We start from the raw sequence: 22,453 nt of genomic DNA, 5'->3' as shown, positions 1-22,453 counted from the left end.
GTTCCTGAGGACTCGCCTGCTTCAGCACCTTTGGCTGACTCAGCGAGTGATTCAGAGCTCCTTTTGTGTGAAATCGAAGTTCCTGTAATTCCACCCTGTACCATGGATAACTCAGTGTTACTTCCCAGTAAAACAGAAATTACTAATACTTCCTTAATCTTGCCCTGCACAAATTTCTCAGCAGAGGACCCAGAGGTCCTGCTGACTTCTGAGTCCAGCCTAGCCAGTACTCATGAATCTTTGTTCAGTGAAACAGACACCAGAAAAATCTTACCTGTCTCTGCAAACACTTCTGCAGAAATTACCTGTGTTGATAAAGTTCAACTCCTGTCTGATCCAGCAGATGCCAATAGATGCACTACATCAGTTTCTGAGTCCCAACAATCCTGTCCAGAAATCTCAGAACCCCAGCATCTGAATTTTCCAATTTCACAATTGAATGGTGATTTAGATGCGCAAACATTGTGTTTTGATCTTCCTGTTTCTACACCTCACTCTAGTTTCATGAATAACTCAGAGCGTCTGCTATGTGAGTCCGAAATCGCAGAATTATTACCGTGTTCAGAAAATGTTCCAGTGAACTTGCCCTGTACCATGAATTGTGCAGTAGATCTCTCCAATGAAACTCAGGTCACAGAATCATTATGCTGTCCAGCAGGTGCTTCCATGGTTTTGCCCTGCAGTGTGGACTGTTCGGTGATCCTGTCCAGTGAAGCTGTGGTCACAGAGTCTTATGCTTCACCCAGTACTTTGGATACTTCAAACCCTCTAGCAGAACAGTCTGAGGCACTGCTTACCTCAGTTGGTGTTGCAGTAATATTCACTTGTCTAGCAGCTGTTTTGGAATTACAGTCTGCTCTAATAAAACTTGATGAATTTCTGCCCAGCGAAGCAGAGGTCATTGAAATATTGTCCTTGTCAGCAAGTGTGTTAGATACCTTGCCCTGTACACAGTCTGATTTAACCAATGTTGTTGAGTCCCTCTCCAGTGTTGTAACAGCCGAGGAACTCCAGCCCTGTCCTCTGAATGTTTCAAAAGTCTTGCCCTGTAACATGGATAATTCTGACTCGCTGGAAAAAATAATAGAAATCTCAGAATTTCAGTCCGGGTTAATGAGTGTTTCTGAAACCCAGCCCTGTATCCTGGAAAATTCTGGTTCTCTGGCCGGTGTGGCAGAAGTTCCAGAGCCCCCTTCCTGTCCAGTGAGTTACTCAGTTTTGCCTAGTTCAGTGGGGATTGCTGCAATATTGACTTGTTTTGCTGCCCTTCATGAGCTCCAGTCCAGTGTATTTGATGAGTCTCTGTCTAGTCCAGAAGAAGCTATGGGAACCCTGTCTAGTTCAGTGCATACATCAGAAGATTTGCCCTGTCTTGTAAATGCCCCTGAACATGATTTGTTAATAACCCTGCTGGAATCAGCGACATCTAAGTCTGATCCTGCAGTTTTTAGTGAGAATCCAGTAACTATGAAGTCTAGTCATGATGAATTTTTTTTGCCCAGTTCTGGTTTCGGTCCTGTCTTGACTGACTTTGAGGTTCGCAGTTCCTTGACATGCCCAGAGGTTTCTCTTGTGCCGGTGTGCCCAGATGTGCTTCGTATGCCAGACTGCCCAGATGTGTCTGTGTTAGCGTGCTCACGTGCTTCCCTAGTGGAGACATGTTCTGATGTTGCCGGTTGGCCTGCATGCCCGGAGATGGTTCTGGTCCCTAAAAGCCCTGATCTTGATGTTTGTCCTTGTGACCCTGACTCTGGAGTTGCCCTGGGTTCCATAGGGGTTCTTGATAGTTCTCCATGTGAGCCTAAGGGGCGTTCTGAGCTGTGGGGATCTCTTTGGAGCTTCCAAGTGTTCTGGGAGATCTCTGAGGAAACTTGTCCTGGTACCTTGGACTGGTTCAACGGTGGGTTTTGTGTTGGTAGGGACAGTTCCGGTGGGCATTGCAAAGGCTTTGGCGTTTTTGGACAGTCCTTGGAAGGCGGTGGGTATCGCGCAGAGAGTTTCTTGGGGTTGTTTTCTGGAAGTCGTGGTTCTGATGGGTGTCACACTGAGGCTTGTAGTGCTGACGGGCATGGTTCGGTAGGTTCTGGTTCCAATTGGTCTAGTTTTGGTGAGACTGATTCGGGAATTTGGTTTTGTCGGACGGATCCGACCTTCATGAATTTTCAGTCAGATCAGTTTGCTGGATTTCCCACTTCTGATTTTTTGGTTTGGGTGGTTCAGGAGAAATATGTCAGTTTTCATAGGCGTCCAGAGGCCGCGTTTAAGGGAGGGGGTACTGTTATGATCGCTTCTGCAGCGTTTACTGCTGACTGCACTGGTATTGCAAACCAAGCAGTTCTAATGTCATTACATGCATTTGCTTGCATAGTTTGGTTTGCACTTAAACTAGTTGCTGATTCCATCTGCAGTCGCTCTGAAGTTTATGACAGTTTAATATGCTTTTGTGTAAACAAACATTGTCTGCTGCAGTGGAGGGGCGGTCCCTTTCCTGCAGGCTGCATATCATTGTCTGCCTTTTCCTGCTATCAGCCTGTGATTAATTACCATTCACTTGTGTGGGAATCTGCAGGTCTGCTCCCATTGGATGACCTCAGTATAAAGAACTGCTTCCTGCAATGCCTCATGGGCTATCATAGTTTCAGACTCTATCTGTTACTCTGCTCGTGCCCCACCTCGTTCCTGGTCCGTGTGGACTGCGCTGACTCCTGCGAAGGGGTCAGCGAGTCCTCCTAGTTCTGCTCTTGTTCTAGAAGTTGCTACTTGCTTGTCTTGTGTCATATATTGGTTCATCGCCAATATATACGCATACTTGCGCATTTTGTTATTTTCCTTGTATTCGTGTTACGTTAATATATCAGTGTCGCTGATATATACGTACACGAACTGTTTATTTCCTGTGTTCAGTTAGTCAGTTTTCCAGCACGTTTTGGTAGTTTGCGCGTATCGTGAACACCCGTGCTGAGCTAGTTATCCTGTTCCTGGTCCTGTTTGTGGATTGCGTTCATCTCTGCGAAGAGATAACGAATCCTTCTGAATCCTGTTCCTGGTCCTGTTTGTGGATTGCGTTCATCTCTGCGAAGAGATAGCGAATCCTTCTGAGTCCTGTTCCCTGTATTACTTCAGTCTTAGTCAGAGTTCCTGCTTATGTCATATATCGGTTCATTGCCAATATATACATATGTTAGTCAGACGTTACGAATAGTTTCATTGATAGCTGTAATTGTAATACGCTAGGAAAACATACTCATTGTATATTTATCTGTGTTACGTTCATCTATCTCGATCCTGCTATTTCCTGTCTCTCCTGTCCTGTCTTTGTGAGGCACGCCATCGCCGCAACGCATTGGCTGCCTCATTCCAGTCTGTCTGGTTTTGGACGCTTGCTGTCGCTAAGTAATCGCTAGCTAGCAAGCGTTCATTCTATCTACCTGTCCTGGTCTCCTCAGTCCTGGTTTATGCGCTCAGCGCTACCTTGCGCTGAGACGTTATTACGAAAGTGTTTGTGGCTGTTCAGATCTGCACCGGCTCTGTGCACCACAATCTCCTATTGGAGTCAGTCCTCTCCTCCACTAAACTGGGGATATCCTGATCCCTTGTGCTGGTGTGTGTACCTCCTTCACGTCAGCTTATGTGTTGTATGCTGACTGTGGAGATTACACCCCCAAGCTTAACAGTTTTATTGCCAGTAACCAAATACATTGGTAAAAGACTAAGTAATGTAAAAAATCAATCCTACAACAACTCATATGTACACTTAAGGATCAAAAAAAGAAGAATTTAGCAATAGTGCCCCTTTAAGGAAAATCTGACTATTCAGATACTTACCTTGGCAGAGGGAAGCCTCTGTTAGACCACTGCTTCTTGCCAGAACCCTCTAAGTTTGCAGGCCGTGCCACTGTCTGTAAAAGAGCATGGCTGCACTGCGTTGCTATTTTAAAATCTATAGAATATAAAATAGGCACCTTTCCTCACCAGGTGGCATAGCAGATAGAACTTTCTCCTTGCAGTTTGAGTCCCTGGTTCAAATTGAAACCCAGCCCTGAGGGCCCATTCACACATTTACCGCTAATCGACAAAGTGCTAGCGGCAAACGCGTTACATATCGCTTTTTCTGGCAATTAGAGAGCTATCGCAATTAGCATGCTATAAAAGCGCTAATCGCAATCGCTCAAACGTTGATTTGTACAGTAATTTTACTGCAGTAGCGGTAAAATCACCCGCGCAAAAAACAAAAGATGGAGGAAATGGACAGATGATTATCATGGGGGAGTAGATTATGAGCCTTTCTGATGCACAAATAAACATGACTATAGATTCCATAAAGCACTGTGAAAGATGTCGGAATTACAGTAGCTCACAAAAGTGAACAAATAAATGTTGAACATAGGAAACGTTGAAACAGCAAAGTAGTCAGTGTGCAGCTTTTACAGTCTAAGTGTAAATTTGCTGTCCCACCAAATTAACACAGCCATTAATGTCTAAACTGCAGGTAGTAAAACTGAATACTCCCCTAAGTGAAGTTATGCCAAATTGTCAATATTTTGTGTGCCCACCGTTATTTTCCAGCACTGCCTTAGCCGATACCTTATTGCTAAAAATATTGCAAAAATGATGCCCACTCTGTGTGTGTGGGGAGTGGTGCAAAAGCTTACCGCACCTCCCTTGCCCCAGTGTCCGCCTCGGTTTTGAAGTCCTGGTCAGTCGGCGCATGCGCAGTATGTCCCCGGAAGTAAGCACGCACTCCCACAGGGAGACATACCCGGCACGCTTGGACTGGACTTAAGGCCGGTGAAGAGCTCGATAGCAAATTGCCTAAGCAGACATACTGCGCATGTACAGTGTAGTATGTCCAGGTCAGAGGGCACTGACCAGGACTTAGGAATGGGCCGCTTTGCAGCAAAACGGAGGCTGACAGGCAAGGGAGGTGCGGTAAGCTCTGCTGCTGCTGCTACACACAGGGCTCTATTCATAAAGCTTTACCGCAAGTTTTCCGCTCAAAACAGCTGACTTTTCCGACCATTTAGCGAAGTGGGCATTCATAAGGCTGTTTCCGCATGAAAATCTGACATTCCTGTGCAGTGCGGGGAAATTACCGCCTTGTGCGGAGATTATCACAACCCATGTCACTGAAGGATAATTCATAAAGATTAGAGCAGGCAGAATGTGTGCGGAGAAACCCGGCTGTTTAGATAAGGCGATAAGCCAGGGGAACAGTCAAGATAACAGCAAGTGAATGAGAAAGACCTCCCAGGCAGCTGCAGTGAGAGGAGAGCAGACAAGGCATTCTGGAATACCAAGGCTGTGTTTTTTTTAACCCCTTGGGTACCTGTTTTTAGATAAATTTCACATCAGAAAGCCTGCATGTGTAACATTTCTTGAAGTTCTTCTAAGCTGCAGCAATTAAATAGATTGTTTAGGAAGACTAATAGACAGATTCAGTGCAGATTCAGGAGAAGGAGAGGCAGAAAATGCACATGTAAATGGATGCTGGGGCTGCCTCCTTTAGGGCCCGTTTCCACTATAGCGTTGCGGAATCGCCGGCGAATCACCGCAGGAAAATCGCATGCGGGTGCGATTCCGCATGCGTTTTTTGCCACGATTTCGCATAGGTAAGGGTGATGCGATTTTAACCATGTCACTGCCTGTGTGAATTAACATGGGTACCTATGCGAAATCGCATGCGAAATCGCAGCAAAAACGCATGGGGAAAACGCATGCGTTTTCCCTATTAAATACATTGCGTGCGATTCGCCTGCATTCCACACGCAGGCGAATTCTGAGGGCCCTACCCTGCAGATTTTTTCTGCACAGAAAAACGTGCAGGAAAACGCACAAGTGGAAACAGTCCCATCCACTTGCACTGGCTATGCGAATTCGTGATAGTGGAAACGGGCCCTTATACTATGGCTGTCTCTGCAAGAGAAAATGTATCAACTCAGCCAGCAAATGTAACAACTCAGCAGCACGGCCAGTTTAGTGCGGGAATTCCCCGACCTATTATCGCAAGTGTAAACATTGATATGAATTAGCACACAAAAGTGTAAAATACCAATGCGGTGTTTTCCCTCCAAGATTTTTTTTTACCACAAATGTTTTATGAATAGAGCACACAGTGTTATTTTTGAAATATTTTTAACACCAAGGTACCCTTTAGCTCTCTCTTGGGCATGCAGTTCACTTCATGCAGCCACTGGAATTCTCTTCCACTCCTCCATGACAAAAAAAAAAAATCACAAAGCTGGTGGATGCCTTGTACTCCTCCACATATAATCAAATAGTAACAAAGATGTGGTACTCCCTTTTGTGAGATACTATATACAAATACTAAATTAATATGGTGTAGGGTTCTTCCATATATTATAATTCCCCCGCCCCACTAAAAAATCTAGCAGGTCAATTGACTTCTCCCAGAAAATATTCCCAGATTGTGGCAGAGACATTGTGAGCTCTACTGCGAGAAATAAAAAGATAATATTCCCTAAAATGTTAGAATTTGTAAAACCAAAACATACCATACCTTAGAGAACCAATGAGGGCTTTTTTTCTTTGCAAGAGACAGTGTTGTACCGAAGCCTGCAAGCATTCCCGCTGTTGCAACTGTCCCAAGAAAAATTCCTCCTGTTAACAAAAAAAAAAAAAAAAGTTTCTGTATTGAAAATACTACAGCAAAAAAGTAGTCACACATAATGGTCTTATCTACTAAGGCACCTGAAGGTGCCCATTAATGGTACAATTTTTTCACCAAATGCGATCTTTCAGTGCGATTTTAATGATCAAATTGTATAGAAAATTTGCCGTTTATGAATGCAACCGCTAAGGAACGATTTTTGGTCAATTGGTAAATAGGATATAATGGATTCGAAAGTAGGATTTTATGACCGAATTTGAAGAAAGAATCGTTCAGTAATTGTGAACAATTGATAATTGCCTTCTTTACGATCGTTCAAATCGGGTCAAAAGATCGTATCTGATGAAAAAAATTGTACAGTTAATGAGCATGTTTAGAGCAGGGTTGATCAGTTGTAATGCAAAAGTAGGACGTTTCCTGCAGTCTTTTCTGTACTTAATATCTCTAATAGAAAAAAAATGCTAGCAGCACTTTATTTACTGTTAAAGTGCACCAGAGCTGTAATAAAGTAAAGGTTTTTATACATACCTGCGGCTTCCTCCAGCCCCATCCGCATGGATCGATTCCACTCTGCTGTCCCCAGTCTTCTGTACCGGGTCCTGTTACTTCCTCCAGTCGGAGCCAGTTTACGCAGGAGAAGTGCACCCTCTACATATCTCTCCAGCAGCTGCTGGAGAGATACGCAAAGAGTGCACTTCTCTTACATCAGACTGGCCGCAACTGACAGAAATGACGGGACGCGGTACCGAAGAGGGAGAAGACTGAGGACGGTGGCGTGAGAGCGATCCGTTCGGATGGGGCTGGAGAGAGCCTCAAGTATGTATAAAACTTAAAGAACAAGCAACACCCATGCTAACCTAGAAATAAAAAACACATATATAAGTAGATAATACTACTTCTACTTACATAACAGATGTATTGCGCTATCCACGTAATGATTCCTGTGAATTTTATAAAGGAAAAGCAGAAAAGCCTATTCTAGGCAGTGGCCATCTTGCCAAGCTAATGCTGACATCATATCCTCCGAGTTTTGTTTTCCCCCCTCCCTTCTCTTGCTCATTGTGTATTCAATAGCTGCCCTCCACCCAGAGTCTTCACTGAGGTGTATACTAACAACTGCACTGTCTTTTATTTACACATCCAATCACTGAGTCACCTCAGCCTTGCTTGTAAACACAAGTAATCAGAGGGTGTTTCTGATAAGCAGCTAGGCAGGGAAATAAATGAAAGAGGAATATTTTATAGATAAAAAGAACTCCCCGAATTCAACTCCTTGGCACTGTTTGGCACTAGGGCCAGTGCTCCTAAAGTATGTGATAACTACAAACCATAACAGCAGAAAAAGTTTTGCAAGTTTTGAATGCAGGATTAGCATCTGTATCACTTAGGGCCCTTTTCCACTAGCGCGTTTGCGCTGGCTGAATCGGAAAGTCGCAAACCGCTAGCGGTTTTACAATCGCTACGGTTTGCTTTTTAACATAGGAATCGCGGTAGGTCATTTCCACTAACGCGATTCCTGTTTTACAGGAACGCGAACGCGCAGCGGAGCGATATTTGCCGCGATTTTGCTATGCAGTGCATAGCATAGCAAAATCGCGGCCGCAAACGTCGGGAAATCGCCGGTAATTTTTTAGCTTTTTCGATTCAGCAATCGCTAGCGTTCAGCGTGAACGCTAAGTGGAAAAGGGCCCTTAATACACTCAGACCAGTTGCTGTTGAAATTTGATTTTTATGGTGACAATACCGCTTTAATTTAATCCAGCTCTGGTTTACTTTAAAGTTGTATGTACAAATTTGAGTGTTCCATTGGCAATACACATACATGCTGCTTGACTTGATCACATCCCTTTACCACCACCCTCAGCTTATTTCAGGCTACAGTGATGTGAAAAACTATTTGCCCCCTTCCTGATTTTTTATTCTTTTGCATGTTTGTCACACTTAAATGTTTCTGCTCATCAAAAAACATAACTATTAGTCAAAGATAACATAATTGAACACAAAATGCAGTTTTAAATGATGGTTTTTATTATTTAGTGAGAAAAAACTCAAAACCTACATGGCCCTGTGTGAAAAAGAAATTGCCCCCTGAACCTACAGTAATAACTGGTTGGGCCACCCTTAGCAGCAATAACTGCAATCAAGCATTTGCGATAACTTGCAACGAGTCTTTTACAGCGCTCTGGAGGAATTTTGGCCCACTCATCTTTGCAGAATTGTTGTAATTCAGCCTTGAGTGTTTTCTAGCATGAACCGCCTTTTTAAGGTCATGCCACAACATCTCAATAGGATTCGGGTCAGGACTTTGACTAGGCCACTCCAAAGTCTTCATTTTGTTTTTCTTCAGCCATTCAGAGGTGGATTTGCTGGTGTTTTGGGTCATTGTCCTGCTACAGCACCCAAGATTGCTTCAGCTTGAGTTGACAAACAGATGGCCGGACATTCTCCTTCAGGATTTATTGGTAGACAGTAGAATTCATGGTTCCATCTATGACAGCAAGCCTTCCAGGTCCTGAAGCAGCAAAACAACCCCAGACCATCACACTACCACCACCATATTTTACTGTTGGTATGATGTTCTTTTGCTGAAATGCTGCGTTACTTCTACGCCAGATGTAACGGGACACGCACCTTTCAAAAAGTTCAACTTTTGTCTCGTCGGTCACAAGGTAATTTCCCAAAAGTCTTGGCAATCATTGAGATTTTTTTTAGCAAAATTGAGACAAGCCTTAATGTTCTTTTTGCTTAAAAGTGGTTTGCGCCTTGGATATCTGCCATGCAGCCCGTTTTTGCCCAGTCTCTTTCTTATGGTGGAGTCGTGAACAATGACCTTAATTGAGGCAAGTGAGGCCTGCAGTTCTTTAGATGTTGTCCTCGGGTCTTCTGTAGCCTCTCGGATGAGTTTTCTCTGCGCTCTTGGGGTAATTTTGGTCGGCCGGCCACTCCTGGGAAGGTTCATCACTGTTCCATGTTTTTGCCATTTGTGGATAATGGCTCTCACTGTGGTTCGCTGGAGTCCCAAAGCTTTAGAAATGGCTTTATAACCTTTACCAGACTGATAGATCTCAATTACTTTTGTTCTCATTTGTTCCTAAATTTCTTTGGACCTTGGCATGATGTCTAGCTTTTGAGGTGCTTTTGGTCTACTTCTCTGTGTCAGATAGCTCCTATTTAAGTGATTTCTTGATTGAAACAGGTGTGGAAGTAATCAGGCCTGGGGGTGACTACAGAAATTGAACTCAGGTGTGATAAACCACAGTTAAGTTATTTTTTAACAAGGGGGGCAATCACTTTTTCACACAGGGCCATGTAGATTGAGGTTTTTTTCTCACTAAATAATAAAAACCATCATTTAAAACTGCATTTTGTGTTCAATTATGCTATCTTTGACTAATAGTTAACGGTTTTTGATGAGCAGAAACATTTAAGTGTGACAAACATGCAAAAGAATAAGAAATCAGGAAGGGGGCAAATAGTTTTTCACATCACTGTAATTTCACACACTGGCCCATATGCAATTAACTTTTTTCTCCTGAGTTTTCTCCTAGATCATTTTTCACCCTCTGTTTAAAATAACTTCAGCACTCTGTAATTGAAAAAACTGCTGTCAAAATAATTTGGAGTATTTTCTTATTTTCCAAAATATAGCTCCACAGCGCTAGGTAAACACCACGATATCTGCAGATGCACCACAGTGTATTTTTTCAGACAGTGACCATCACCAAAGGAAAAATCATCAGAAGGTCACTCACTGTCCTTGAAAGCAATACAATTTTAATAAAAATCAAAAGAGTAACACATGTACAATAGCTTACTTTAGGGGTCCTTTTGACAGGGACCCTTAGTAACAACAAGCATATAGCAGTGTTCTCCCCAGAGCATATTAGCAGGGCGCGCCGCCCGGGTAAGATCGGCGGCCGCCCGGGTACAACTGCGCTGCTTGAATGGCATGATTAGCCAGGCGTCTGTTCAGAGACATTTTATTGTAATGCGCCTGCACGGTACTCTGAAGGCTCTCTTTCGTTCCCTCCCTCCAATCAGCCAGTCCGTGTGGTTTACCCATTGGTGCCTCCCTCCAACCAGTCAGAACAGAGAGGCAGCCGAGTGCTCCCCGCCCCCTCACAAATCCGTCCAGCCTCAGCCTATAGCAGCAGCAGCCGTCACAACAGAGAGGAGAGAGATCATCCTTCCATGCTCCACACGCTGAATTCACGGGCTGAGTGTGCACGACAGCGTGACATTACACAGTGACAACTCAGTCACTAATTACAAGTCACTCCAGCACGCCCCGTACTGCAGAGGACCTCTAATTAACACAGGTAATTGACTTCCAGCAAACAAACAAGGAGCACAGTATAAATCACTTCTCAGTAATGCAAAGAGAGGTCACTGTAGGAATGTTGGACCTGAATGTGGAGAACTGTGTATCCGTGCATAAAGAGTCAAGAATGTCAAAGTTCCTACATATTAATTGTTCTCTAAAACTGACATACTCATAAACATCTGAGCTTGGGGGGAGGGGAGGGATTAGATTTACTTAGCTGGGGCTTCTTCCAGCCCCTAGCAGTCTTATCTGGTATTTTTCTGTGGTTGCTACGCTCCAGGCTGCTGCTTTTCCCTCCAAAAGATCCCCAACCACAGCCGGTTGCAGGCTACTGTGCATGCAAGGACTCATCTGTGCACCTCTCTTGCTCATGCTCCTCTAGTCTGGAGCATTCTGAACTGCACAAGCACAGAATCATCCTAGCCACTGGAGCATGATTAAGAGGTGCCAACGTGCTTGACTAGAGATGGGATCTTACGGAGGGGACAGCGAAACACTTATCGCAGTGCTCATTTCCCACTAGCATGCATCATTTTTTTTCAGCATCGCAATCGTCACACGATCATGCTCCGTTCCCGGCAGCTGTACGTTGCAATGTACGCAGAGGAAATTGTAGGTTGTGTGATCGCATCCCGATTGTGGTTGCGATCGCGCTTCCTTGTGGAAAAGGACCCTTACTTCCCCACCCGGCTACTTTTTCATGCCACCCGGCTGAAAAAAAATTCTGGGGAGAACACTGATATAGTGTATACCAATACACAATCATTAATCTCACGGTATTCGTTTCGTTTGCCCAGATGACTTATTTTTTATCTCCTGGCAGCCTTCACCTTCTACGTGGAGCTATATTTTGGAATTTATGACACCTATTGTGGATATGGTTTTCTCCTGAGCAGCTGGTGAAAGACACACAGAGGATTTATTGAGTTGGAGCTGCGCCTGTATTCTATTTTAAACGTGACTGTATTTTCCTATTTCTTGGTTGTTTATAGCAAGTCTGAAGCAAATTTAAAAATATTTTATAGAGTATTCCTGTTCTCCTCACGGTGCCTGCGTTCCAGCACTGGACTCCCAATTAGCAGTTTCCAACCAATCGGTTGATTATTGCAGTGCCATTTACTCTAATGCAATGGTGTATTGAGCAGTACCACTCAGCAACGCACTGCAGAGTCTGCATCCCCTCCGTGTTGTTTGAAGCACTTCCGTTGCATCGTGAGTACTGTGGCAAGTCTTATAGAAATGAATAGCCACGTGGGAGTGGTGGGGGAGAGCAACGCCCCACTGTGAAAGGTGCCTAAAAGAAACCAGAGGTGAAAATAAACTGATGAGATAAACAATTGTATTTATCCTTCTACTCTTAAATTTTTTTTTCTTTTTAGAATCCCAGTTTTATTTTGTGGGAAAGCTTAAAAAAATAAATTTAAAAAAAAAAAAAGGATTAATTTGTATTGTTTCAGATGAATTATACAGTTTGAGTATCACAGAGCTAAAATATATGACCATTTTTAATCCATCTCCTGCACTCAGAAGCTGTTTTCTGCCAGGCAAGAGTTTAATAGCTCTAAGGCCTGGTGCACACCAAAAACCGCTAGCAGATACGCAAAATGCTAGCAGATTTTGAAACGCTTTTTCTTCTTTTTCTGTAGCGTTTCAGCTAGTATTTTGCGGTTTTGTGAAGCGTTTTTGGTGTAGTAGATTTCATGTATTGTTACAGTAAAGCTGTTACTGAACAGCTACTGTAACAAAAACGCCTGGCAAACCGCTCTGAAGTGCCGTTTTTCAGAGCGGTTTGCGTTTTTCCTATACTTAACATTGAGGCAGAAACGCATCCACAATCCAAAAAATGCCTCACCCCGGGAGTATGCGTATCTGCAAAACGCCTCCCGCTCTGGTGTGCACCAGCCCATTGAAATACATTACCCTAGCGGATCCGCACCCGCAAGCGGATCGCAAACCGCAGCAGAACCGCTCTGGTGTGCACTAGGCCTAATTCCTTATCAGTGAGGATTACACTCTAGACAGACATTGGCCTCAATTCACTAAGCTTATCTCCTGTCTTTAATAACGTTTCTAGATTGATCACCATGGTGCTAAGGCATGTAGTATTCAGGAAACATTTTACCTCAGGCAAAACTAAAGTTAATTATTCTGTCTTTAAGTTAACTCTTCAATCCTTAAAATAACGCCAGAATTCTCAAGTTAAAGACAGGCTGTTAATTAACTGCGTGTGACAATAACTACAGAGGAGGTAATTTAAGAATGAAGAGATAAGATAACTTTACTGTGTGGTGGCAAGTTATCTCTTGCCTTATCTCTAGCATGATCTTAGTGAATTGAGGCCAATTGAGTCCCCTGTCACTGTCCTCAGCCTCCTCCTGTACAGTGCCATCGTCCGCCCCCTTACTGCACCCCCTCTTCTCTTCACAGTATTAGAGCGAAGCGGGGAGGAATAAAGGCAGCACACACAGACTCACCTACTCATGGTTCCAGGTGCTGGAGTTCCCATCTATACTCTGCACTACCACCGGCACCGCCTGGAACCACGAGTAGGTGAGTCTGTCTGCTATCTACTTACATATGTGTTTTTTTCCTGGCATAGTATGGCCATAAGCTCCTCTTTAACAAGATATTTTCTTACTCTAATTATACCGAAAAGATTGCACAGGAACCCTCTAGTCTACAGTGATACTCGCAGCTCTGTGGTAGTCCAAATGTGATTGGTTTCTGAATACTAATGGATGATCCCACAACCTTCTCTCACTTTCTTTAAAGGACAACTATAGGGAAAGGTATATTTTTCCTTTTAAAAGGACTCACGAGGTGAAATACTCAAAAAAGTTAAATACCTGCATGAAATTTTAATGCACGGAGGACGCCATCTGCGCCGTTCCGCCGGGTCCCCGCTGCTCAATAGCAGCTCTAGGGCCTCCCCCCGGAGTACATTTGAAATCGGCGCCGGTAGACTTGGATGCAGGATACAGCTGGTATATGGCTGATACTGCTTCTGCACAAGTCTGGGCCATTTTAATCACTATTCCCCCTCCAGGCCACCATGGATGGTAGGGAATGAAATAATTCGGCTTCCAGCTATTGCTGGAGGCCGAATTGTGATTTTTTAAGCAACCTCGGCTCCGTCTTCTGACGGCGCCGACATTACTCACTGAGCGCCGCTATAGACTGATTCCCATTATAGTCTATGGCGGCCCTGGCTGTGCCCAAATATAGCAGCGCTGAAAAGCACTGCTCCGTCACCCCGATCCACCCTACAGGAGACAGCCTGTAGCGTGGATCGGGGGGGGTCCCTATAGCTGCGAAGCCGCACTTGCGTCTCTGCGGACTGCGTAGCCGCGGCCAGCTCAAGCGGCCATTTTAGTGGAGGCAGGAGAGCCCGGGTTCGGGAGCCGGCCGGGGAGCTATTGAGCAGCGGGGACCAGGCGGATCGGCACGGAAGGCGCGGATGGCGTCCTCCGTGCATTAAAATTTCATGCAGGTATTTAAAGTGGATCCGCGGTGAACTTTTACTCATTGCATAATTGTGTTCGTTTCCTATTGTTTATAGGGCATTCCTCAAGCCAAATACTTTTTTGTTTTTATACTCTAATTCCCTATAAACTAAATAAACCACGCCTATAGGTTTTCAGAGAGCCTTGGCAGTAGCAAGGGCTCATGGGAGCTCAGTCTGGGCAGGAGGAGGAGGAGGTGTTACTAGCCATTGATTTCAGAGGCAGAGGGGAGGAGGGGGGGGGGGGGGGGATTGTTTTTTTTTCACAGGCTTAGTGATCAATATACAGATAAGCCTGCCTCTGTGTAATGTTTGCAAACAACATGGCTGCTGTCGTATCACAGGAAGAAATAATTTTCTATTAAAGCTGTTTGCAGTATATTTGCTGTGTAAACTATCTAATCTTTAGATAAGATATATAGACAAGTTACTTGTTATAGTTAGTTTTTCATCTCGGATCCGCTTTAACTTTGAGTACTTCACCTCGTGAGTCCTTTAAAGAGAACCCGAGGTGGCTTGTAAGAATCCTATTAGCACACAGAGGCTGGGTCTGCATATAATGCCCAGCCTCTGTTGCCCCTACTGTTTCCCCTCAGGCCCCCACTGCGCTCTGCTGTCCCCCATAAATTAAACGCCATGCTAGCGACAAGCAACGTGTCGATAAAAGGCTGTTTACCTCTGCACTGTCACTCTCGCCGCTCCCCCGCCTCCTCTATAATCGCCGCTCCCCACCTGCGTCCCTTCCCTCCAATCAGCGGAGAGGGAAGAGACGTAGGCGGGGAGTGGCGACAGAGGAGGCGGGGAGCGGCGACAGAGGAGGCGGGGGAGCAGCGAGAGTGAAAGAGCAGATGTAAACAGCCTGCTAGCAATGTCGCCTGCACGGCATTTGATTTATGGGGCCAGCAGACCACAGTGGGGACCTGCAGGGAAACAGTATAGCAACAGAGGCTGGGCATTATATGCAGACCCAGTCTCTGTGCGCTAACATGATTCCTACAAGCCACCTCGGGTTCTCTTTAAGCAATACCAATTGCATGGCAGTCCTGCGGATCCTCTGCCTCTAATATTTTTTGCTATAGACCATGAACAAGCATACAGCAGAACCCGTATTTCTGAAATTGTCAGATCTGTCACTATAAGCTGCATGCTTTATTCAGACACTACTGCAGCCAAACAGAGCAGCAGGCCAGCCAGGCAACTAGTATTATTTAAAAGGAAATAAATATGGCAGCCTCCATATTCTTCACACTTCAGTTGTCCTTTATGTACAGTTTTTCAGTAATTTCCTGACCTTCTTTATCCCTGTACATCTTTTGATGTAAACAACAGTCAGGTACAGACAGTCCACTACTTACAAACAGGGTGCATTTCAGAGGTTGTTTGTAAGTTAAGTCATGTACATATAGTTTCTTAATTAGAAACTGACTCACATTACAAATGTCCTATACCAGCGGTGGCGAACCTATGGCACGCGTGCCGGGCCCGGCACGCGTAGCCTAATCCGCTTGCACGCCATCGCTGCTTATGAACTGGCCGCAGCGTCTACTAGACGCCGCCGTGCCAGTTCATAGCCTGCAGCCCCGCAGTCTCCCGGGAGGCAGACCAGGGCTACGGCAAGATGGCCGCCGAAGCCCTGTACTGGAGACTATTTGTCTCCAGTACAGGGCTTCGGGCGCCATCTTCCCGTAGCCCTGCACTCTGCCTGTCAGTGGCAGCGCGGGAGACTCAGCTGCAGAAGGAATGTCCGGGGGAGATGCGCGCCAGAGCCCAGCAGAGAGAGAAGACTTCTGTCAGGTGAGTACATTACTTTTTTTTGCAGGTGAAATGCGGCCCACTGTGTTATTTTCTGCTAAATGCTATGTTTCCCACATTGTGTTTATTTACTGTGAAATGCGGCCCACTGGGTTTGTTTTCTGGTGAATTGTGGCCCACTGCGTTTGTTTTCTGGGGAATTGTGGCCCACTGCGTTTGTTTTCTGGGGAATTGTGGCCCACTGCGTTTGTTTTCTGGGGAATTGTGGCCCACTGCGTTTGTTTTCTGGGGAATTGTGGCCCACTGCGTTTGTTTTCTGGGGAATTGTGGCCCACTGCGTTTGTTTTCTGGGGAATTGTGGCCCACTGCGTTTGTTTTCTGGGGAATTGTGGCCCACTGCGTTTGTTTTCTGGGGAATTGTGGCCCACTGCGTTTGTTTTCTGGTGAATTGTGGCCCACTGCGTTTGTTTTCTGGTGAATTGTGGCCCACTGCGTTTGTTTTCTGGTGAATTGTGGCCCACTGCGTTTGTTTTCTGGTGAATTGTGGCCCACTGCGTTTGTTTTCTGGTGAATTGTGGCCCACTGCGTTTGTTTTCTGGTGAATTGTGGCCCACTGCGTTTGTTTTCTGGTGAATTGTGGCCCACTGCGTTTGTTTTCTGGTGAATTGTGGCCCACTGCGTTTGTTTTCTGGTGAATTGTGGCCCACTGCGTTTGTTTTCTGGTGAATTGTGGCCCACTGCGTTTGTTTTCTGGTGAATTGTGGCCCACTGCGTTTGTTTTCTGGTGAAATGTGGCCCACTGCGTTTGTTTTCTGGTGAAATGTGGCCCACTGCGTCTGTTTTCTGGTGAAATGCTGCCCGCTGCCTTTGTTTTCTGGTGAAATGCTGCCCGCTGCCTTTGTTTTCTGGTGAAATGCTGCCCGCTGCCTTTGTTTTCTGGTGAAATGCTGCCCGCTGCCTTTGTTTTCTGGTGAAATGCTGCCCGCTGCCTTTGTTTTCTGGGGAAATGCTGCCCGCTGCCTTTGTTTTCTGGGGAAATGCTGCCCGCTGCCTTTGTTTTCTGGGGAAATGCTGCCCGCTGCCTTTGTTTTCTGGGGAAATGCTGCCCGCTGCGTTTGTTTTCTGGGGAAATGCTGCCCGCTGCGTTTGTTTTCTGGGGAAATGCTGCCCGCTGCGTTTGTTTTCTGGGGAAATGCTGCCCGCTGCGTTTGTTTTCTGGGGAAATGCTGCCCGCTGCGTTTGTTTTCTGGGGAAATGCTGCCCGCTGCGTTTGTTTTCTGGGGAAATGCTGCCCGCTGCGTTTGTTTTCTGGGGAAATGCTGCCCGCTGCGTTTGTTTTCTGGGGAAATGTGGCCCACTGCGTTTGTTTTCTGGGGAAATGTGGCCCACTGCGTTTATTTTCTGGTGAAATGCTGCCCGCTGCGTTTGTTTTCTGGTGAAATGCTGCCTGCTGCGCACATTGCGTTTATTTTCTGGTGTCTGGAGTAACTGTTGCTGCTTTTATTATTAAGGACTCATTCACACTACAGAACGTATGCACGAATGCGATTTCATGCATGCGCTGCCAACGCACAGGGATCGCACGGAATGCACGTTGTGGTGCGCTAAAGCGTGGACGTCGGCAGCTGTACCCATCGGGGGAAACGTATGCGTTGTGCGTTAAAATGTTCCCAGATGCGTTACAACGTAACGCATGGGAACGCACATCTGTAGTGTGAATGGTACATGGAAGTCTATTGACTTTCATGTTACCATATGAATCTTACATTATGTGTGTTGCGTCAAAACTGACAGCGCAGCACATAGTGTGAATGAGCCCTTAATGGTCATAGTTGGCTATATTTGCTGCTTTGGGGTTACGGCAGGTATAAATAGCATCATACAGTTTCTGCACACCCATGATGCGAATCCTCGTTTCACCACATCATGGCGGAAACACTGCTTTCTTATGCCTCGCTGTTACATCATTACGCTAGCTCCGGCCATACAATATCATGGCCAGGCCCATTTTTCGGCGCGGCGCCACCACCCCCCATTGGCACTCGGAGATAAAGAAGTCGGTGTGGGCACTCGGCCTCTGAAAGGTTAGCCATCACTGTCCTATACATATGAAGTTCTCATTTTGTTGTTGCAACTGCTGTAAAACGTTTAAAGCAAATTTAACCCCCCCCCCCCCACCCCCCCTACCCTCGAAAAATTATGTACAGAGTTGTAAATCATTTATCCAAGCATTCCCGTATGTATAACTCAACTTCCAACAAATTATTATCAACCTACCAGAGTGGACCTGTAAGTAGACCACCAGTGTGTACTGGTATATGTGGATACATTATTTACTTTTGGGAAAATCTGATGTGGACACGCAGTATAATGTTTTTTAACCATAGTTTTTCTATTTCAACATTTTAAAGCATTGTGTTTTACAGTGTATGAAAGGGGGCAGATAATAGTTTATTAACCACCACCTTTAACTACAGTAGTCAAAAGAACATATCTAGCACACGCTGCGTGCCAATGAATCTCGTTTACCCTCTATCCTAGTATTCTGTTACATACTGACATTGCGAATCCTATATAGGATTTAGCTGAAAACTGCACCTTTGATCAGCAGTAACTTGTCATCTCGCGTCACCGCTGGCTCTGTTAGGTGCTCATACTCGGGCACTTCATACTTTCTCTCCACCTTCTGTCCAGGACTAGCGGCGCTCTCCATTAAAATGCGATGACCCTGACAGTAGAATCACCCTTAACAACCCTGGCTGTAGGTTTACTCAGCATTTCTCCTCCTCTTCCTGACGGAACTACTTCCTGCTGTCAGGCGTTGTAATGTCTGATTGCGCTGCCCGGAAGCTCCCTTCCACACTGAGTAGTACGCATGCTCAGTGTGAAGTTAAGGATGCTGCTGGAGGTAAAATACTAAATTTCTTCACTTGCACACCTCTTACACTCCCCAAATTTTCAGGGTAGGGAGAGGACCCCCAGAACTACCTCTATACCAAATTGCAGCCCCCGAGCCCCGCTGGTTCAGGAGATAGATTACAGAAACCTATCTCGGGAACCAGTGGGTCTCGAGGGCTGCAATTTGGCATAGAGGTCGTTCTGGGGGTTCCCTCCCTACCCTGAAAATTTCGGGAGTGTAAGAGGTAGGGTGGCCATCCGTCCGGATTTGCGCCGGACAGTCCGGATTTTGGACCTCTGGTCATTTGTGCGGCGCAAGGCAAGGACGAACAGCCAGATGTCCTCCTTTTTGGCCCGATCTCGTCTCCACAGCAACACAATGGGCTCTATTCATAAAACGTTACCGCAAGTTTTCCGCTCAAAACAGCGGACTTTCCCGACCATTTAGCAAAGTGGGCATTCATAAAAGCTGTTCCCCCATGAAAATCTACAATCCCCCAGCAGAGTGAGAAATTTCCGCCTTCTGCAGTGTTTTTCTAGATTTATCTAGAAAAAAGTAACAAAATGGCCATTCATAAAGATTAGAGGAAGCGGTATGTGGACGGGAAATACCGCTTCCTCGGATGTAGCGAGAAGCCTGTGGATTACATACAAGTGAATGGGACAGACCTCCCAGAGAGAGCAGTGCACGGAGGGACTCTGCCGGCGTAAGTGTTTCCGCACGCCTTCCGACAGCGTACCGCCAGCTTTCAGATCTCCGCACTTGCATCGCAGCTGCCAACATTTTTATGAATGACCACCCAGAAGTCTAAAATACCGCTGCAGTATTTTCCCTCCAGGAGTTTTTTCGGCACAATTTTTTTATGAATAGAGCCCACTGTGCCTGACGTCACATGTAGACGTCGGCGCACCGCCACGGCCCGTGCAGCCCCGTTGGGAAACAACCAGGCAGCCCATCTGACCTGACGCTTGGCGGGGGGAGGAGCCAACGACGTGCAGCCAATAATACGCAGCCAGCTCAGTGTGTGAGACTGTGAGTGCCGCCGCGCAGCTCACCCGCCTGCCCGACCCGTGGTCTCGCCAGCCGCAGCAATTACTACGAAGCCCGCGCCAGCACAGTGTGAGTGAGTGAGTGCCGCCACGCACACAGACACAGCCAGCCCACTGCCCAGACAGACAGAGAGCCTCTCTCTGAGAGGCAACTAGGCCTAGAGGCAGCCGCAGCCAGCAGAGTGCCACTGCCGCCGTGGTCAGAGACACAGACAGCCAGCCTGACCACTAAGAGGTGTGGGATATTTAGTATTTTACCACCAGCAGCATCATTCAATAGGAAATGTGGCCGCACAGTCTCCTACTGCGCATGCGGGGCAGCGCAAATCAGCAGGCAGCGTAAATCAGACACAACACCGTCCGTACTGCACACATACATATTGTACACAATTGTGCCGCACTATGGAAGGCAGGGTTACCCGTTTAATTGGAGCTGACTGGTTGCACACTTTGCTATTGAAATAGGGGGTAGGAGTCTCCACAACTAAATATGATCGCAACCTACAGACCTTTTGTGCCCGATCCAGCCTGTGACATGTTTGGATAAGCTGCTTTTGTTTTGTATTTCCGCTGGAAACGTTTTGCTTATATACCTATTGCATATCGTTTAAACTTTAGAATGAGAGCATCCTATCCTATGTAATAAAACCCTAATGCTGTGTACACACAGTACGATTTTCTGACCAGATCGTTTTTTCTGCACGATTCTGCGCTCGATTATTTTATCTGCATTTATTTTTCTTATCTTTTTCCATTCACTGCGATGAGAAATTGAGCGCAGAAATGATCGGGAGCAATATCGGACATGACGGATTTTATCAATCGGATCCATCTATCGCACGGAAAATCGTACTGTGTGTATTAGGCATAAGGCCCCTTTTACACTTAATATGTTGCTCTAAGTTATAACTGAAAGAAAACTGATTTTCAAAGTAATGCCCATGTATTCCTATGGCACGGTTCACACTTATTAGGCTCCTTTTACACTTAATCCGCTGCGTTTGGGTTAGTACACGTACCAACGCGTACTAACGCATACCAACTGATTAAGTGTAAATGGGCCATTACTGTGCCTGCGTCATCCTCCTATCCCTGTGTCCCGTGTGTTTTGGCTACTGCGCATGTGTAGCCATTGGGACAGGAGGACGGGGCCAGTGGGGGAGGGTGGCGGGCGGGTCCGCATGCGCTGACATGTGGCGGCAGTGAGAGAGACCAAGAGCCTGTTTTTAAATGTGCTTAGGTCTACTAGGCTGGATAGTGTAATGGTTAAGGGCTTTGCCTCTGGCATAGGAAACCTGGGTTCAAATCTTGGCTTTGCCTGTTCAGTAGGAGACCTTGGGCAAGTCTCCCTAGCACTGCTACTGCCTATAGAGCGCGTCCTAGTAGCTGCAGCGCTGGCGCTTTGAGTCTGCCTGGAGAAAAGCGCAATATAAATGTTCTGTGTTTGTTTAGTTGTTAAATAATGCTATTCGGTGCTGGTTTTCCTGTGCTGCTACACACCTCCAAGCTGTGAAGGCTATTTGTAATATAAAAGTGGAAATGGAAATATGCAGTGGTACCTTAGTACTATTTGTGACCTGCAGTGGCAGACCAGAATTTGCAATAAGACAACACTGTATTTATAATGAAGTTGTGATTTAATTACTTTTTTTGTTTTCCTTTTTAATAAAAAAAAACTGTTTACCTTATTCATAAGGGGGAAATTTGATTAACTAGAGCAGTGATCTGCAAAATTGGCACTCCAGCTACAAGTCCCACAATGCATTTGCCTTTATGAATCATGACTGTGGTTGTCAGACTCCTGCAAATTCCGCAATGCATTGTGGGACTTGTAGTTCCTTAACAGCTGGAGAGCCAAGTTTACAGAACAGCAAAAATCTATTAACCCTTCGCACACTCACATGCAAATGTTCAAACAAATGCATTCACAGATTCACTCATCCAGGCACAACTGTTATCCCTACAGCTAAATTAAAAGCCAGGGTTTTAGTTCACAGAAGAATGCATTCTTATGCTTAGTCACCTATACTGCGCAGAAGTACCCAGGTAAACATAGGTGTCCTAACTCTGGCCCTGTAACATGCATAGTGCAGACATGCAAACACATTCATTGCATCAAACCTATCAATGGATTAGGAGCACACATCCTAACTTCCTCTCCTGGGAAAGACGGTGCATCTTACCAATCGCACAAGGGAGCTAACGTTATGTGTCCATGTGCACCATGCGCATACACCAGCATAAGCTGTGTGCATGCTGACAAATACATACAGGGGAAGGAGGGAGTGCACTGAATTGG

General features: G+C 45.7%; 1 protein-coding gene across 4 annotated transcripts in view; it reads right to left on the bottom strand.

The window, feature by feature from the left end:
* The window catches only part of TMEM242 (transmembrane protein 242), a 42,530-nt gene extending 23,507 nt beyond the window's left edge, over nt 1-19,023 (bottom strand). For all 4 annotated transcript variants that reach the window (XM_068231869.1, XM_068231871.1, XM_068231868.1 and 1 more), the window contains exons 1-2: nt 18,805-19,023; nt 6,518-6,618 (exon numbers count right to left, since the gene is read on the bottom strand). In XM_068231869.1, coding sequence (XP_068087970.1) covers nt 6,518-6,618; nt 18,805-18,919 — 216 coding nt within the window. In that variant the 5' untranslated portion in view covers nt 18,920-19,023. The remainder of the gene's footprint in view (nt 1-6,517; nt 6,619-18,804) is intronic.
* Nucleotides 19,024-22,453: the final 3,430 nt, after the last annotated feature.

The sequence above is a fragment of the Hyperolius riggenbachi genome, chromosome 4 (assembly GCF_040937935.1).
Source record: "Hyperolius riggenbachi isolate aHypRig1 chromosome 4, aHypRig1.pri, whole genome shotgun sequence".
NCBI lineage: Eukaryota > Metazoa > Chordata > Amphibia > Anura > Hyperoliidae > Hyperolius > Hyperolius riggenbachi.
Note: the sequence above shows the minus strand (reverse complement) of the source record. Positions and strands in the feature narration are given on the sequence as shown.